At 41.3% G+C, this 19,827-nt stretch overlaps 1 protein-coding gene and 1 long non-coding RNA gene across 5 annotated transcripts in view; one reads left to right on the top strand and one right to left on the bottom strand.

The window, feature by feature from the left end:
- The window catches only part of VAV3 (vav guanine nucleotide exchange factor 3), a 216,209-nt gene extending 197,188 nt beyond the window's left edge, over positions 1 to 19,021 (top strand). For 2 of the 4 annotated variants that reach the window (XM_081865819.1, XM_081865816.1), the window contains exons 25-28: positions 1,039 to 1,183; positions 8,847 to 8,930; positions 14,272 to 14,423; positions 15,916 to 19,021. In XM_081865819.1, coding sequence (XP_081721945.1) covers positions 1,039 to 1,183; positions 8,847 to 8,930; positions 14,272 to 14,423; positions 15,916 to 15,957 — 423 coding nt within the window. In that variant the 3' untranslated portion in view covers positions 15,958 to 19,021. Of the gene's footprint in view, positions 1 to 1,038; positions 1,184 to 8,846; positions 8,931 to 14,268; positions 14,424 to 15,915 lie in introns of all 4 variants that reach the window. The other 2 variants (XM_081865817.1, XM_081865818.1) reach the window with 2 other exon arrangements.
- Positions 6,236 to 8,493, bottom strand: LOC309344077. Its single transcript, XR_014157608.1, has 2 exons — positions 7,644 to 8,493; positions 6,236 to 7,284 (listed from the first exon to the last, which is right to left on the bottom strand). It is a non-coding gene; the product is annotated as an uncharacterized lncRNA (long non-coding RNA).
- Positions 19,022 to 19,827: the final 806 nt, after the last annotated feature.

Below are 19,827 nucleotides of genomic sequence, written 5' to 3'. Positions count from 1 at the left end.
ACTGGACAGGAGTGTCTGGTTTGCTTATTGCAAAACTGTACATGTAGAAAACCTCATTTTATCATCATTTTAAAACCTCCTCACTTTCTAAGCCGCAGGAGAACTTCTGGTGGGTTGTTATTACTGCTTCGGGATTAGTCAGTACGTTTGTCACTGGTGTTTTTACCAATGATGATTGCTAACTTTTACAGCTGACCATTAGGAGTTGGATAATGCTGATCTCGGACAATGAGAAACTTCAGCACAGTTTTAGTTTTTGTGTTTACTTGCACACTGGCTTGAGCGCATGCAAAGACTTCTACCTGTGTGGCATGGGTTCCTGGTGTGCATTACGAGTAATGGCCTTCCCAAGGGTCAAAGCATCATGTGAATGGTTTGTAAGTGTATCAGGAAGCCAAACCATATGAGAAAAATATGTCGCATACACCTGAAGTGTATGTACAAGGAAAAATACAAGTGTAGACTCAGTGATAACCACATGGGGAAAAGGAATGTGAGGTGAAAGTCACAAATGCCAGGCAAAGTAATATACATATGTTAAGACTTACACCCCTGAAGAGGGGCTCACAATTCCCTCTGCATAGAAATGTAGGTGTCATGGTGAATGTTTCTAGCTTGGCATGCTTGTTTCAGTGTGCAGGATATTTTTTCTTTTTAATGTGAGAATTGTTTCACTAAGAAGCTGACACGCTTACCCCCACCTGCTTTTTATGATAAATAGGCCAGTCTCACGTATGAAGATGCCCTCCAGCTTAATTCCTGAATGCTGAAAATGCAAATGCAATATCTCTCATGTATGAATTAAACCTGTACTGTTTGTGTAATTGATGTGCCTTGTCTTCCATCTTTCGTCACACAAGTACCTCTTCAATAACAAGCAAAGAGTACTGACACAGTTCCAGTACTATTCATGCACCGGTAGTGAACTGGGTGCATCTATTTCTATAAAGCTGCATTAAAGTTTCTGTGCCTTAAATACTGGTGGGAGAAGAGCACAAACTAAAGATTTCTGTTCTATTTCCCCCTGTCTTCTGGAAGGAACTTGTGGAGTATTACAAGCACCACTCTCTCAAAGAAGGCTTCCGAAGTCTGGATACAACTCTTCAGTACCCATACAAAGAATCCGAAAATTCGCTGGACCAAAGGAGCAACAGAGCAAGTGGGAACAGAGCATGTGGCAACTGTGAGCATTAGAATTTGCTGTCATTTAATAACAAAGGAATAGCAGGAGGTTAAAAACATCTTCATTTTGCATTTTTGACACAGAACCAATTAATATGATAATGCTTTTAGCTAGGTTTTTGTTGTTGTTTTTTTTTTTTGTTTTGTTTCCCTGCAGCTAAGCAGAAACAGGATCTGCTGACAGGTTTATGAACAGGTCTAGTTAGACTTCCTGACTGCCTGTCCTTAAATCAAATCACCGCTCAAACATCTATTAAAAATGTAAGTGAGCGATTGATTTGTAAACAGACATTTTGCATTGGCTGCGCTGTTTTCGGCTACATGAATTAATAAACATGTAATTCTAATCTTGCATTTGGCATTTAAATGAATAATTTGTGTGATTTAAAACCATAGATTATAGAGCAGAATTTCTGTGAAAAAAACTTTTAAGTTCTTAACAGATTTTCCTCTACAATGTTGCTCTTGTTAGAATATCTTTCTGGGGCCTGACGATATTGAATGGAAGGCTTTGGCATGAGAACCTGAATCACCACCAAACATTGAAAATTCATTAGGGGAAAGGCTCATATTTGAAGAGAAAAGGCTGGGTGTGTGCAGTAATAATAATAATAATAATAATAATAATAATAATAATAATAATAATTTATTATTTATACCCCGCCCATCTGGCTGGATTTCCCAGCCACTCTGGGCGGCTTCCAACTGAATATAAAAACAATACAGCATCAGAATTCCCTAAACAGGGCCAATAGACAATGAACAATGACTAGAGAGAAGAAGTTTCGGAAGGGGAATGCAGCGGAAAAGCAATAGGCAGGGGGAGGGTTAAGCTTTCCCACTTCTCCTCTCCCTTAACATCTAATAACAACCTTCTGAATGTAGTCAAATTGGAGAACCCCTGGTCCTTGAGGTGTTACTGGACTACAACTCCCATAAACCCTGACCATGAACCATGTTGTCTGGGACTGATGGGAATTGTAGGCCAACAACCTTTGGGGGGAGCACAGGCTCCCCATCCCTGGACTATGGGGTGGGTATCCAGTGGACAGAATGAATAACATTTATGTCATTTGAATGTGTGCTCTCTCTCTCCTTCTTTTGTGTGTGCACACACTTGCACACCCCACCCCACTCAAAAGCATGTCTTCATTACCACTTGATCAGCAATTGACAATGTACAGCTGTACCTTGGTTCTCAAACAGAATCTGTTTCGGAAGTCTGTTTGACTTCCAAAAATGTTCGCAAACCAAGGCATGGCTTCTGATTGGCTGCATGAGCTTCCTACACTCAACCGGAAGCCACGTCGGACGTTTGGGTTCCAAAGAATGTTCACAAACTGGAACACTTCCAGGTTTGTAGCGTTCGGGAGCCAAAGCATACGCGTACCAAGGCGTTCGAGAACCAAGGTACGACTGTATATAAAATTCATCTTTTTAGACATAAGGAATCTTTTTAGACATAAGGAATGGAAGCATGTTGAAAAACTGCCAGATGATCTGTAGATGTTCTTCAAAAACAAAATTGCACTGTTTTAAGCGAAGTAGGTCCATATAACACTCAATATCTGATAAGGAGGAAGGAATGCTTTTAATGCTGTTGACAAACAAACAAAAAGATTTCATTATATCCACTCATGGCTCTAATTTTGAAGAGCCCGTCACTTTTTGCTCATTTTAGATGTTCACCTCTTATTTCCGAGAGCTTCTTATTTAGCAGCTGAGGCTTGTAGGAAAATAAATAGGACACTCTCACATATGTTGCTTAAATCAGGCAGTTTTTCTATCACTTTGTATTGCCTACAGCACACTGTAATATGGGAGACACCTGAATTGCCAGCAGTACATGTGGAAAGGATCTGGTGGTCTTAGTAGACCTCAAACTTCACATGAGTCAACAGTGTGATGCAGCAGCAGCAAAAAAAGTGAATGCTATTCTAGGTTGCATCAACAGAAGTACTGCTCTATTCTGCCTTGGTCAGACCACACCTGTGGTCTGGGCACCGCAATTCTGGGCACCACAATTTAAGAGGGATATTGACAATCTGAAATGTGTGCAGAGGAGGGCAACCAATTCCTGCATTGCTGGGGGTTGGACTAGGTGTCCCTCAAGGTACCTTCCAACTCTACAATTCTCCAGTTCTGCCTTGTCTGCAGTGGTGAAGTAAGATCTACTTGCCAGTCCAACCAGCTTTTGTATGTGGAATGGGGCGGGGTGCCATCTTGTCTGTCTCAGGCAAAAATATGCCTTTGGCCATCTTCATAAATCTCATTGAATTCAGCAGGACTTAGTTGCGTGTGTGTGTGCATAGAATTAAACAAAATTATCTTGACATTCCTATCTTGTTCTCTATTCCCCATTCAGTTCTCCCCATCAAACAGTCTTTGTTGTTTTGTCAGTTTATGATTTTCTTTTCTTTTCTGCCTAACACCCCTTTCTAATGCTTATTTCAGTTTCTAATTCATGTACATGCATTCCTTTTTCCTTGCAATTGCTTGAGAGCTTTTAAAATCCCCACTTCTTTCTCTTGTCTCACTTTGTTTCATAGGTCTGTTATTTTATTCTAGTTATTCTTGTGTAGGAACAGGTACCGGTATCGTACACACATTCTTGTTAAATTAGTAAATGCAGCTAACGTTAATATAATTAACTCCTGCTTCTCTTCCCCTGACTTTCCCCTATTGAGCATGAATATCTAAGGCGGGATTGTAGGTATGTGGTTAACTGAATGTGCCTACGATCCTCCCCATGGCTGGGAACTCTGCATGAGTATTGTAACCAAGGAGGATAGTAACTGCATTCAACCAACTGGGTTTATGACTCCCCTATTGATCTTCTTGCTTGGTGCAGGCCTGGCACTTGCTCCACAGATACAGATACATTTTGAGAACTCCTGAATAGGTCTACAGTTTTGGGTCTGATTCAGATGGGACAACAAAAATGTGGTTTGTTATTAGAAGGAGCCACACAAAACCCTTTAGCTTCAAGGGGAAAGAGATCTGAAGCGTTTGCTTCAAGTTTTGCTTCTTCTGATGTTTGCCATTGCAGCAGAAAGTAGTTTGTGCAAGCCTCTGTTTCCAAACCAGAATCTGAAGTCACAGTTCTGTCGTGGTTTCATTTATATCTGCTTTGAACACAAAACCAGTTTGCAGCGTTCTCATGCAGTGGTCAAACTGCTGTATTCTATAACTGGAAGCAGAGGTTTGGGGAGTGTGTTAACTAAGGTTGTACTCATCATATATTAATGCTACATTTGAATTGGGCTTAGGCGTCTACTCTGCACACAGTTTTAATGGGATTAATATCCTGTTCTGACCTCATGCTATGTATCCTCTGTTGGAATTCTGCCTCGATCAGAGGGATGTGCCAGTCTTCAGGCACCGGCTGAATTCCTTTGCTGACCTCCCTCCTGCGACTCCCGGCAGGAAAACAGATGAGGTCCGTATCGGCGATTTTTCCCAGACTGTGAGAAAAACACACCACTGCTTCTCCTCCTCCCTGCATATCCCCAGGGAGGGGAAATAGACACAGACAGAAATGTAACTACATGTCTTTATTTCTGTCTTTAGCAGCCATACAGATAAAGATGTCTGCACTCTTCACAAACAACAGAGAGAATCTCAAACTCCACCCATGTACATCCTGTACAGGTCATATGACACACACTGAGCTAACATCCGGTGCTCAATACGGAGAATGGACTGCCCCTTTCTTGCCATGGTAACAGTCACAAACATCCTGTTTGGCTTTCCAGCCACCAGCAGCTGGCTTAGCTGCTTCTTGCTTCTGCTGCATTGCTTCTTTATGGTAACATCCTCATCTAAAGTTAGGTCCTGAGTCACTTCACTGTTTAAATAATTTCAATATAATAACTAATAGTTTATACTTATTCCTACTTTCTACCATGTGAATAGTAGTTTATGAAAAAATTCTACTCTTTTGTTTATTCACCATGCCAGGGTGCACCAATCTTTTTGGGTCCATGGGCACATTTGCAAACTGTTTTAGGTGCCAGACACACACTGTAACCAAGTACATACCACAACCTGTTATTATGTTGAACCATAACATAAATGCTTCTTTCAAGCCTCATTTCAGCAGGTGGAACGGCAAGGGCTATTCAGGTGCCAGGGAAGGCTTCCACCCATGGGTGCAACATTGATGACTTTTGCACTATGCCATTTTAAAAACACACACACACACAATTTCCAAAAGTCCAACCAGTTCATATTTGATTTACCCATATTCATGCAGTTCATCCAAGTCTCTTAATATCCAGAAGAATCTTGCCTTTTTCCTTTACAGAAGTCCTGTTGATTTGCCTTACAAATGCTTGCAAACATTTCTGATACAATTTGAAAACATGATCCAAAAGCACATTTAAGAAGCCACACTGAGTTCTAAGGGTAAAGTGGCTGATAAATCACCAGTGAAGTAATTAAAGGCTGGATTCTCCTAACCCAGCCTTCCTCAACCTGGTGCGCTCTAGTTATTTTGGACTACATGGAAGTCGTCGTCATTGGTCATGCTGACTCTGACTGATGAAAGTTGTACTCCAGAACATCTGAAAAGCAGCAGGTTTTCAGGGGAAGATGTTTCTAAGGATTTCTCGGCTGTGTTGCAAAAAATAAAAAATAAAAAGAATGTCCCATTCCTTAGTTTCACCAAGGAAAGACTCCACGTGCCCTCCCAGAGCCTATATGTAAAAACTATTTTCTTGACCTTCCTTTTTGGAAAAGGAATCAGTGACTTGTCCAGAGTGGGACTGGAAATCCATAGCTGATTAGGAATTTGAACCTTCATCTTCTTAAAGTCTCAGGCTAGCATTGTCTCATCTTATATCTCCATATAAAATGTTTAAAAAGAGAAAATAGTGATCTAACATGCTCCCTTCACATCAGGCTATTAGAGGGGAGTCGGCCAAGGGTTTTGCTAAGAGGCTCAGTCCCAACCCAGGAACAGTTTTCCTCCATAGAATGCGAAAGAGAAGCATACCTTACCAGCCTTCCTTTTCAACCTGCTAATCCTGCAGCATTGCTCAGTGGTTGGGAAAAAAAAAAGGAAGTAATATTGAACTAGATTGGAAAATTGTCAGCTCTTTCTTGGTTTCTTATTTCTCTTCAAAATGTGGTTGAGGCCATACTTATGTGGTTCTTTTGCAATGACCTTGTGGGATTCAGGAAATAGCAGAGTGAGCTTTACTGCAGCCTATGATGATTGCTTGTGCATTTTTGATCCTATGTGGTTTCTAGGGCAAGGTTGGAGTCAGGTATTCTGTGCCACATTATTTGTTGATTTGGGCTATGGTGAAGGTGGCGCTGTGGTCTAAACCACTGAGCCTCTTGGGCTTGCCGATCGGAAGGTAGGCGGTTCAAAGCCGCACGATGGGGTGAGCTCCCGTTGCTCTGTCGTAGCTTCTGCCAGCCTAACAGTTCGAAAGCATACCAGTGCAAGTAGATAAATAGGAATCGCTGCGGCGGGAAGGTAAACGGTGTTTCCATGTGCTCTGGCTTCCGTCACGATGTCCCATGGTGCCAGAAGTGTTTTAGTCATGCTGGCCACATGACCCGGAAAGCTGTCTGTGGACAAACGCCGTCTCCCTCGGCCTGAAAGAAAGATGAGCGCTGCAACCCCATAGCTGCCTTTGACTGGACTTAACCATCCATGGGTCCTTTACCTTATTTACCTTTTTACCTTATGGTGGAGTACCAAGACTCTTCTGCTTTCTGCTGCACTGGAATGTCAGGAAAGTGAAGGGGTCAAGTAAGTCGCAGCCACTTCCCATATGAGCTAGTACTATGTGCAAGGGAAGGGGGACAGATGTAGCCTCCAAGGAGAGAAAGAAAAGAACATAAGTTCTTTCCCTAAAGAACTCTCCTATTGCATACCCTCCAACACTTCTCCAATGAAAATTATTATTCTTATTCCATAAGAAGAAGAATTTTATTATTTATACCCCACCCATCTGACTAGGTTGCTCCAGCTACTCAAGGCGGCTTCCAACATAATATAAAAACATAATAAAGCATTTTTAAATCTTCCCTATACAGGGCTGCCTTCAGATGTCTTCTAAAGGTTGTACTCCATGGCTTGGGAGTCGCCTAACTACAGTGGTGCCCCGCAAGACGAACGCCTCGCAAGACGGAAAACCCGCTAGACGAAAGGGTTTTCCGTTTTGGAGGCGCTTCGCTAAACGAATTTCTCTATGGGGTTGCTTCGCAAGACGAAAAAATCTTGCGAGTTCCCGCGGGGTTTTTTCCGCTTTTTTCGCCCTGTTCCTAAGCTGCTAAGCCGCTTAACAGCTGATCCGCTGATAAGCCGCTTCTCAGCTGATCGCTAAAAGCCGCTAGACCGCTAATAGCGCTAATCCGCTAAGCTGTCAATGGGCTTGCTTCGCAAGACGAAAAAACCGCTAGACGAAGAGAATCGCGGAACGGATTAATTTCGTCTTGCGAGGCACCACTGTACATACCTGCCAACATTTTTCTGATGAAAATAGGGACATCCTAAGGAAAAGCTGGACATTCCTGGACCACATCAGAAACCGGGATAGGCTTCTGTAAATCCAGGACGGTTCCTGGAAAATAGGGACACTTGGGAGGGTCTGCGTACCACATGTGATAGGAGAAGTTGCACATATTAAACATCTCCCGCTATGCAACTGTTAAAGGCACTGGTGTCGTCTTTGATTCAGGAAATGGCAGCAGTAAGGTGGCTTATTTATGCTCTGCATGGTGCTGCCCACAATACAAAGTGGTACATCTGCGTTAGGAAGCTTTTAGCGCCTAGCAAGTAGTGCGTAAAAAGTAACCATTGTGCATGCATTTTGCTGCCCTGTCATGAACAGGAGTGTTGTTGAAACAACAATGCAACCAACTTCTGCGTGCATACCTTTTTGAGAGAAAATCAGTCACAAAACTGGGAAGTTTGAATTCATATTATTTTGCTTGTTTATTCTAGAAGCCACTTGCTTTGTTTATTTAATTAACAGGCCTCCCCCCAACTCAAAGTGACACACGTGTTTTCCTTTCCTTGCTTCTCCCATGCCCCAAATTAACAATCCTGGGAGATAGGTTAGACTAAGAGAGAGTGCCTGGTCTTCCTCACCATAGTCTTGACACTCTAAGCACTAACAATGCCACACTGGCTTTCGAAATGCCCGCTCTTCCAGGGTGGAAGGCATTGACTAATGGGTTTATTCTGCACACTGTGCATTGATACTAATTTTGAGGTGGGGGAAGAAGTGGTGAGGAATGGAGCTATACAAGTGGAGGAGTTAGAGCAAATCCACAGCCTCTGGGGAGTCTGAAAAAAACACCAAGTTTCTTCAGGGAAATCCATGTTTCTTGTTAACAGAGACAGCCACACCATACCTTTGAAACACTCTTATACCATTTTATGAGGTATGAAGAATGCAGGGAACTGCAGTTCATTGCAGGTGCTTGGGATTGCGTAGGTCTGTGAGGCCAGCACCCTTAACAAACTACAGTTCCCAGGATCCTGTAGTTAAAAACAGAGGAGTGTTTTAAATGTATGGTGTGGGTTGCTAATATTTCAATATCATTTAACCAATTTTATCAGCAGTATTATATTACCAATATTATTTTATCAATATTTCAATGTCATTTTGCTTGTCTCTCTCTTTTTCCTTTCTTTCTCTAAGCCCCTTCTTTGTTCTGTGGGTTTTCTTTTGTAACTCCTCCAGACTACAGCTTTGTTCCCCCTTCCTCCACTCCTTTCTGGTCAGGTACTGCTTTACTGCTTTTATATTTCTTCTCAATTTGCTTCTGTTTTGCAAATAAAATATTTCTGTTTCTGTGTGCAGTGCAAGCTAGGGAAGGGACGGATTCTCCCACTGCCCCCCCCATTTGAATATAATTTGACTAAACACCAAATTATGGTTTATAAAGATGGTCTCAAAGCCTTTTGAAAGTGACTTATTTCTGAACAGCTACTCCACGGCTGGGAGAATATTTAACCTGGCCAAACAAGTGAATGGGACACCATTCAGTGGGATTGCCATGTGATCTCACACACAAATGAACACATACTAAGTTTGGTTAGCCAGTGTTTTCTCAGCTATGCAGGTACTGCTCTCAAATAGGTGATTGCCATACATTTTTGAGAATGTTGAAAGGCCATCAAGGCTGATCCTGGAATAATAATATGCATTCAGAATTTGCAGTTCTACACAGCTGTGGCTGAACTAAGCCCAAGATGTATGATCATGATGATACTATAAATAGCTGTTGAACATCTCAAATTACCATATTCTATCTGGACATAGTCTCAAAATCTGAAAACAATGCTTTTGTGAATCAAAATATTCGTCCCATCCCTAAGTCAGAGCTTAATGCAACAGCATTCTTTGGTAGAATACTTCAGTCTAAAAAAACAACAACCTTCATTAGAGTTTTGCATGCACACTATCCATCTGTTTTTATTTTCTATGCATTTGTATTGTGTTTCTTATTCTCTTTCAAACTTTTATTGTACGTCAAGAAGCATTTAGAATTTTTTAAGATGCCACAAAGGGCCAAGTTTCTTTTTTCTTTTAAGAGCAGAGAGAGCTTTACGGATGTGACCTCTGCTGTTATATATCTATTTATATTTACAGCTCACCCAGTCCTAAAATGTGTTTGTGTGTTGTGTGCGATATCAGTAAAAAAAGGTCCTACATAGAGTAAAAATCATCACATGATAGCTAAAAGAGACCTTCCATAGTCAGAGCGTGCATATTTTATTAGAAATACAGGATATAACTATCCATACCTAGGACTGCCAATCTGGTAGGTTAAAAATATGAGGAATTGATTCAAATATAGCCTGGAAACAGAACCTTTGGACCTCCAGATGTTGTTGGACAACAACTGCTGTAGACCTTGACTATTAGACATACTGTCTGGGGCTGATGGGAGTTGGGAATCCAACAACATCTGGAAGTCCATAGGTACCCCATCCCTGATGAGATGGTTTGATGGGCCAGGAGATGGAGGCTGACAAATGTAGTCTTAGTAGCAAAAGGATGGGTGGGAAAGAAACTTCCACAAACTTGAGGCAAATCTGCCAAGTGGCAAGTAGGATGCATGGCAGTCAGCAACTCTGTTAGCTCCTCTGCTTTGCAAATCTTCTTGGGGCTTCTGGTTGGCTAACTGTTGTAGACACAGTGACTAAAAGAAGATTAGACATTTTTTTCTAGAGGTTACTGACAACCACAATGGCTAAATGGAGCCTCTGTTTGTAGACCTGGTGTACCTCCAAGGGGATACAAGTAACAAGGAAGGACTGGTGTCTTCATGACCTGTTTGTAGGCTTCTTAAAACATTCCTGGAAGCAGAATTTCAAATGAAATCCTGGCTTAGTGGAACATCTGTCACAAAATCTTGCTTAATGTGAGCAACCCCTTACTTAAAGTCCTCCTTATTTAGCCTCTGTGCGTTCTTGGAGTTCCTGTCCTCATGGTTGCTGCTTTCCTCCTGTCATAGTTGACATCTCCTTAAGTGATGTAAGGGAAAAATTACAGCATTTGACAACTTTGGCAAAAGTGTTGGTTTCTGGATAGTAGTGGACAATGTTTACATATTGGAAATGTAAGCGGCAATCAAATGGCAGATTCTCTTATTCCCTCCCTCTTCCTTTTCTTCCCAAAGTATTGATGTGGTCTTATATTTATAATACTGGCTGCTTAAAGGGATTGTGCATTAGGTACTATAGTGACAAAAATAGGGCATAATTTATTTTCAGGCTGCAATTTTATATCAGGCATTTCAATTTTGGTCACTGAAGTGTGTACAGTTATTATTTTTCCCTAAAGTACAGTATCTATTACTGTTATGGGAAAACTGCCGCAGTGTGTAAAATATTGCCTTTTGGTACCATATGAGTCCACAATAAACTATGACACAAAAGCATGTGCAGCAATTTTGGAACGCAAATGGTGATCTTCATCATAGCTGTCTATATATTTTTCTCCTTTGGATGCCATTTTATATATAACTCTTGTGGTTTTAAATTGGGGAAAGCCAGTTCTTCTGTCTGCAATTGCCTTTTTGTTTTGTTGGGGTGGCGGCTGGGTGGTGGAAGTGCTTTGCCCCCCTATGATGAAATAATTTGGGTTCAATAAATGTAACCACCACCACCCCTCCTCAATTTGCTGTGATAATGATTGTGCCTTTGCACCCAAGAATCATTTTTTTGCAGTGATTTGATAAATTTCTTTCTGTCTTCACTGCTCTAGTTGGAATGATCATGAAGTCACTTTGCTTGACTTCTAAGACTAGCTTGAAGGGAGTGGCTTTGCCTCTCTCTGTCTCTCTTTCTCCACCTTAGGATCAGCAGCCATTACTTTGGTCCACACCCCATCATTTCTTGATCTGCTTGGACATTGTACCAATGATATTTTTAAAGTAAGGAAATGCAGATTATGGCATGCCCTTCCTCTTAGCTCTACCCACTGATTTCTTTCTGTTAAGGAAGGATTTTTTTTTTAAAAAAATCAGAATATATATATATATTAGCTGCTTAAAACTTTTTGATTTTCTGATAATTTTTAACTGGACTGATTTGGTTGTGCATGTTTTATAATGTATTCCCCCCTGCTATTTCCAGGCTTAGGTTGCTAGCACTTGAGAGCCAGTGTGGTGTAGTGGTTAAGAGCAGTGGACTCGTAATCTGGTGAACCGGGTTCGCTTCCCTGCTCCTCCACATGCAGCTGCTGGGTGACCTTGGGCTAGTCACACTTCTCTGAAGTCTCTCAGCCTCATTCACCTCACAGAGTGTTTGTTGTGGGGGAGGAAAGGAAAAGGAGATTGTTAGCTGCTTTGAGACTCCTTAGGGTAGTGACAGAGCAGGATATAAAATCCAAACTCTTCATAATGCTGCAAATAATTCTTATTGACATGATAGCACTATTCACTCCAATTCCTGGTCCCTTGCATGTTTTTGTTTGTTTGTTTTTAAATCTTCTGCATGGCTTCATTCCTGAATATGAGCACAACAATGTTCAGTTTTGTCATCTAATTACTTATCTCAAGCATCTTACCCTGCCCTTCAAGAACAACAAAAACAGGGTTTCCAGAGTGAAGTAATATCCCCTCCACTTCCATCTCAGTCGCTAGAGCATGAGACACTTAATATTGGGGTTGTGGTTCTGAGCTCCATGGTGGGCAAAAAATGTTCCTGCATTGCAGGAGGTTGGACTAGGTGACCATTGTGGCCCCTTCCAACTCTACAATGATTCTGTACAAGTAGTAAGGCAGTCCTTGTGCTCAGGCTTGCAATCTAAGAGAAGTTATACAAAAGGAAGAAAAGTTTGGGGAGGGATGCAGGGAGGAAAGCAAATTGAATCAGTTAGTTACCGGTAAATAGTTTTTATAAGGAACAGCTGTAAGGGACGGGGGTGGCGCTGTGGGTTAAACCACAGAGCCTAGGACTTGCCGATCAGAAGGTCGGCGGTTCGCGACAGGGTGAGCTCCCGTTGCTCGGTCCCTGCTCCTGCCAACCTAGCAGTTTGAAAGCACGCCAAGTGCAAGTAGATAAATAGGTACCGCTCCAGCGGGAAGGTAAACGGCGTTTCCGTGTGCTGCTTTGGTTCGCCAGAAGTGGCTTAGGCATGCTGGCCACATGACCCGGAAGCTCCCTCAGCCAATAAAGCGAGATGAGTGCTGCAACCCCAGAGTCGGCCACGACTGGACCTAATGGTCAGGGGTCCCTTTACCTTTACCTTTAGTTACCGGTAAATAGTTATTGTAGGGAACAGCTGGAATGGAAACAGTTCAAAAAGAGGAGGAGGCAGAACTTGCCAGTGTCTCAGCTGACCAAACGGTAGGGCCCTGCATCTCCTTCTCTCCTTCTGCCTTGCCTGGTCGAATGGCTGCCGCTAGACTAGATAACATGCTACCTAGATGATGTGTGATTTTTGTCCTTTTTAAGATTCTGGCTGATTGCTTGTGATCATTAATGCCCCACTGATATATACACACCAGCCTGTGTGGGAAGGAGGTGCTCATTTGTGATAATACTCCACATAGGTGCAGTGTGTGTATTTGTGTATGGGGGGGGGAGGAGGAGGGAAAGAGGGGGATTTAAAAGCCATTTATTATTTATTTAAATTTATACATAGAATAATAGAATTATAGAATTGGAAGGGATCCCGAGGATTATCCTTGCAATGCAGGAATCTCAGCAAGATAATACATGACAGCACTTGATTGTTTTTTGTTTTAAAAAGCTTAAAAGCAGTTTACAAAAAGATAAAACAAATTTGACTGGCCCATGCCCTTTGTTTCTTACAGCGCATTCTCATGCATATTTACTCAGAAATAAGTTCCATGGGGTCTTATTATCAGGAAAGTGTGCCTAGAATAATTAGGCTTAGAATCGCAGGACGAGGAATGGGCGGAATGACTCAAGATAGAAACAGCAACACAAATTCATAGCGGAAACTTTTTTAAAATTCTAAGGCTTTTTCTCTGAGGTTATACTGCTGTACTGCTAAGTGAGGTGATTTTTTTTTAAAAAAATAGGTTGGGATTGTCTAATTACTTATACCATCCTGAACCTAAGCAGAGGTCCTGAGAAATATGTTCCGTTTATTTCAACAGAATGACCAACATCCAATGAGCCCCACATATGAGCAATTTGTGTATGTCTGTGTCTGTGCAAAGGTGCTGATTTTTTTCTCTTTCTTTTTGCAACCCTTCATGTTACTTGGGAGGGTCTCCCAACATTTCACATGCAAAAGCCTCAGGGTGTGTGTAGAATAATACCTATGACCCATTTGGTTCCCAGTCAATGTATATTTAGGATGATTTCCCTTACTTTTTCTGGGTTTCTGTTTTGGCTTTGTTTCAAACAAAAAAACAAACAAAAAAACAAACAAACAAACAAACAAACAGAAAAGTCTAGTCAAGGAAACATCACACTGAATGGGTTTCTTTTGCACTTTTTCATATGATCAGCCTGCATTTCTGTGTTTAAAAATACATTTGCTTGCACTTGTACTACAATTGTATGTCATGCTGAAATAATTCAACAGCTACGCAGTTAGTGAATTTCTAATTATATTGCCTTCCTGTGTTCCCAAGCAGTGCTGAGTCCCAAGGTTCTCGGTATAGCTATTGCTCGCTATGACTTCTGTGCACGAGACATGCGGGAACTGTCCCTGGTCAAAGGAGATGTGGTCAAGATTTACACCAAGATTAGTGCCAATGGCTGGTGGAGAGGTGAAGTAAATGGAAGGGTAGGTTTATGTTTTTGACAGCATACTTTTTGTATATTCCATGCTTTGAAGAATGTTAGCAAATGCTTCTTTAATTTTGTTCTGTTTATTTCAACTATTTTTTATCCTAACTTCCTGAGGTTTGAGCTGAAATACAGTGGTACCTCAGGTTAAGTACTTAATTCGTTCCAGAGATCCGTACTTAACCTGAAACTGTTCTTAACCTGAAGCACCACCTTAGCTAATGGGGCCTCCTGCTGCTGCCACGCCACCGAAGCCCGATTTCTGTTGTCATCCTGAAGCAAAGTTCTTAACCTGAAGCACTATTTCTGGGTTAGCGGAGTCTGTAACCTGAAGCGTATGTAACCTGAGGTACCACTGTATGCTATTCCTTGAGTCCCTTTGTATTCAGCAGGGCTTACTCTAAGCGGAGATGCCCAAGGTTGCACTGTTAGGGTCTTTAACCAAACTAGAAAATAAAATACTTAAAATGAATAGTGCTCAACAATCGGCAAATTAAAATGGCATAAGCAGCAGCAATATAGCTTTCAAAACATTTCTATGGGAGACCAGGAGCAGCTCTACCTCACTTGTGAGTTCATTCCTGAGCCAGAGGTAAAGGCACCTGGAAGTGGTTCCAAACTGCAGAACTCAGCTGCAGCAGGACTTGTCCAGGAAGAGGCTGTCTCAAAAGATGTGTGAGCCCCAGGCCACAAATGGCATAAAAGTAAGCACTGGCACTTTAAATTTAGTCTGGAAGCAAACCAATATCAAGTGTTGCTGATTGCAATTCCAGCTTAGGCATTTGAGTTGTCTTTCAGGACAGTCCCCCCATAAAGCACATTGTGGAAATCAATTCTAGGCATGATGAAAGCATGGGAAACTGTATGTGAGCATGTGAAACACTTCTCAAAGACAGTGCACAGCCAATGCAGTTAATAGAAGATGCCTCCAGTCCCGTGCTTGTCTTAGGAGCAAGACAGATGCTTCAGCCACTGTTTTGTTTGCTTGAGTAGTGTTCAATGTCTTGAGTACATTCACTGTCCTTATTGACTATGCAGTGAGTGTAATTAACCCTCAGTTTTCTGTGTAGAGGGTGTACATACACACACACACACACAGTCATATGAGTGCCCACTTGCTGCTTGAAGTGGTACAAGCAGGTCTGCTGCCTCATTTGCTGAGTAGTGAGTCTGTGCTTGGCGTGATTGTATTCCTGTCTCAGCTGAATGCCAAAAGTTCCTGAATTGCTAAATCTAATGTTGGCAGTCAGCCCTATTTCTGATCATATTTTTATTTTTTGCACGCTTTGGGTCATTAACTTGATATCTTTATCCAGAGAGACGTTGAATGCTTCGCCACAAAAATTAGTTTGTCGCACCCTTTTCATCCCCTTTCTCACTGTTGTGAATCATACCTAATTTGAACAGGTGGGTTCTAAAGAAAATTATCATGTGCCAAAGGAATATCAATTTAATATGTTGTGCCTTTTCTTTCCTGATGTTCCCTTTAGGTGGGTTGGTTTCCCTCAACGTACGTAGAAGAGGATGAATGATTTGGAGTCCTAGCTGGTACTCTCGATCATAAACTTCAGGGACTGTGAATTTCAGCCATCTGCAAAGCATTATTCGTCTTGTTAAGTATTTGAAATGCAGCGCTCCTGTCTGTTAAAACCCTCCAGTCTTAACACTGGGATTACTGAAGAAGTTTGTGTTGACAGATTAATATCTCACTCAGATCTGTGCAAAGAAGCAAACTGCCTGCCCATCACCACTGGGGACCAGTTCAAAACTCTAACTTCACCTTCCTGAAAAATCACTTCAAAACAGACTTTTTAAAAAAATGCTTCTTTTCATTCCATCCTGCTGTACACATTGAATACTAAGTATGGGTATCTATTTACTAACCTTCGTTTCTTTTTTCTTTTCCTGTTAGCTAACATCTCTGATGGCATTAGGAGATGAAGGCTTGCTTTATTGTTGCCTATCATAGCTTCCAGGAGGAGGAGCGGGGGGGGGGGGGAGTTTTAGCATTCCAATAGTCAAGTGGTCAATATTATTTGTCTTGAAATATCCAGCAGCAGCAATTAACCTTGCCAATGACTGCATAGCCATCAAGGATGCAGCCTCTAAACACACTTTATGGGGACTAAGCTAAATTCAACACAGCTCTGCGTGTAATTCTGGGGAGGAAAAATACAAAGGAGTTCACTCTTTTATTCGATGGGTCATTTTAACTGGCTTGTCTGTGTCTTTTCCTTTTTCCTTTTTTTAAAAAAAAGTTTTATGAAACAGCAAACTTCAGGAAGTGTTTGGTGGGTTACCATACAGTTGTGTTAGAAAAAGGGATTCCATAGTATTTAAGGTTACAGATTCATAGCACAAAATATCCCATACAGAACAGTGATTTTAAAATGCATACGCCCATATATTTTGCAAAATTCCATGTACCTAGGAGATGTTATGGTTTTATAGATAAATCTTTGGGCATGGTTTGATATTCTACCTTGGCCATTACTGAAAGCTCTGCTAATATGCAAGATCCCTCTCTCTCCAGTTGCTTTACTTGTCTCAGTGGGACCAGTAATAATATAAAAAGTTGTGCTGTGTACTTAAAGAAGGTGATATTATTACAGAAAGCAATTTGTGAGAGATATTTCCTCCTTCTCTCCCACACCCCTCCCCAAGATGAACTGTGCTTTATTTCTGAGACAAATGGTAATTTCCTCATTCACTGGCTTTCATTATTGGGGTGGACTCATATTTTTTTCACTATAAAAGTAAACTGCAATATTTGGGACAAGTTAATAAGCTCCTTGCAATTTCTAGGACACTAACAATCAGATCTCTGAGGGTTCTCACCTTCATGTTCCATCCCTCAGTTTTGTCAGGCAGAGAGCAGAAGTGCAGAACTGTATAGGAGAGCAAGTAATTCCTAAGGCCCAGATCCCAAGAGTTAGAACAGTAGAGAATGATACCACACACAACACTTAACGAGAAAATATTCAAGCAAATTGTCTGGCAAATACATAGGGTGGGATCCAAAGGATCTAGTGCTTCCTGAACTGATTGAGGACCAAAATTTCCTATACCTGCACCTCTTTCACTAAGAAACTGCTCCTGAAGGTCAGAGCATACTTCCACCATGGGTTCCCTACTTGTGAGAAGCTGCAAACAGAAGTGAAAACCAAAAAACACTGGTTGATGTTTTGCCTGAGTGTCAATACCCATAAAATTAGCAGAAGCCTTGGAGATCTTTGTTTCATCTCACAAGGTTGTGTATTGTGCCTAGAGACCATCCCAGCTTGGTCACACAGCCCATTCTGTCCCTCTCTCCCCCTTGCCATTCCTAACGCTCACTTGCCTCTAGTTGCCAATTGATCCAGAATTTGCAAGGCCTCTCCAATCTGCCCCCATTAAGGAGCTTGTCATCAAGCAAAGAGGATATCTCTGTGTATACCTGTAGCATACAGAAGTTCAAAATGATGTCAACTTTGATTTTATTGAATACATTATTTTGGTGGAACCAGCTGCAGCATTTGTAAAAGATTGCAGAAATGTATTTTATAAAATGACCTGATCTTAAATGTTAGATTAGGAATGCTCCCCTGGTGCTTTTTTTTCTGTACTAACTAGTTTTGTCTAGTGGACTTTATCTCTAAATGGGCAAAATTGCTTTACCAAAAGCTATTGCTGACTTTTAATGGGATATGGTTTTGTCTCTAGGTCTGTGAAACGTATTGTGCAGTGTCATCAGTGTTTATCTGTCTTGTAGAGGGAGAATCAGCTTAAGGTAAAGATTAAGAAATGTATCTTTTCAAGAAAAGATTTTGATTAATAGTTTAGGTAACCTAAAGTTGCTGTTTGCTAATTTTTGCAACTCAGGGGCTTAATGGAACTCAGTGAAGTCATGTGATATCTAAATACTTCCCTCCTATTCATGCACCTCGGCCCAGCAGTTCTTTAGGGGCAGGGGATTTCCACATGTGAAAGAGCTTCTGCATTAACTTAAGCAAGAGAGGAGAAGCAGCTTCGTATGTGCAACTGAAGTGGTCAGTTTTCAACCGCAGATAAACACCTTGCTCATCCATTGGTTCCATAAATCACTCTCTCCACCTGCCCATTAGAACAAGGAGGGACTTCTCTTTGTTTCACAGCATTGGGGAAGAAAGGGTAAGGGTGGACCAAGGCTCCATCTTCTTTTACTGCTGCATATCTCTTAAGGGTTGAACAGAGTCTCTGGATTGTGACTTTGCAATCCAACATGAAACCTTTTGCACTGCTTTCTCTTCTCTTTCCAGGATAGCGAATGTAGGAGCTGGGTCATTCTGAAGCTCTGTGTGTGCACCTACAGAACTCTGGACAGGACTGTGCTTGTTGTGTTGTTGTTTGTAATGCCCTGTGTTGAATAAATTAAATGCTGCATTGTATTATATTTCAAATACCAAAGATTTAATATGCCAGAGCCATTGGTTCCCCCCCTTCTTTCTGTAATGCATTTTCTTTTTGCCTCTCTGCCTGAGCTTGCTCTCACTCAGGGAGCTGGGGCAGTACTTTAATTTGTAATATTGTGTAAATATGTGAATATATTAATAAACTGGTTAATTTCTTGTTTAATGACTCAGATCTTATGACTGGTTATATCACAGAGGTTTGGCTTGCTGTTTTGTAAAGGTTCCTTATTATTCCTAACGTGTCTCATATCTTTCCAGAAACATATTGAACACTTGATTATGCATTGTTTTGTAAGGTTCAGTTATATTTATATATGAGGCATCAGAGCTCAGCTGAAACATCAATTCCAGCTTCACAGCTCTTTCCATGGACTGCAGAATTGAGCTCTCCTTTCGTCATTTATTTGTTGGTCCAACTAGGGTAGGTGGGAAGAGAAAAGGAAGAAGTCAATCTTCTTTACTTATAATCTGCTGTTCTTAAATGCTTTGGTCTTATCATTGGTATTGTGCATTTTTAGTTTTTATTGTTTATTCTTTCACTATGTTAATCTCTGTAAGCAGCTTTGTGTGTTTTTATAACAGAGAAGTAGGATAAAAACAATACTTTTTGCAAGTCTGCAGCTAAGAAATATACTAACACAATATTGGAAAATGGCTACTAACTTAATTGTAGAGGCATGATGGGATAGGCCCAAGCATAAGCAAACGCGGCCCTCCAGATGTTTTGGACTACAACTCTCATCATCCCTAGCTAACAGGACCAGTGGTCAGGGATTATGGGAATTGTAGTCCCAAAACATCTGGAGGGCTGAGTTTGCCTATGCCTGTGATAGTCTATGGAATATAGCCCTTAAGGGGAAACTAACAAAGAGTCTTAGAGCAATCAGGGACACAAAAGACTGAAAGCGATTTTGACATGACATTGCACAGGTTTATTCAGCACACTGGAAAGGACATTGTCCCCTTAAATAC

This window comes from Podarcis erhardii (assembly GCF_964252035.2).
Source record: "Podarcis erhardii genome assembly, chromosome: 6".
NCBI classification, from domain to species: domain Eukaryota; kingdom Metazoa; phylum Chordata; class Lepidosauria; order Squamata; family Lacertidae; genus Podarcis; species Podarcis erhardii.
This window is presented reverse-complemented; position numbering and strand designations above follow the sequence as displayed.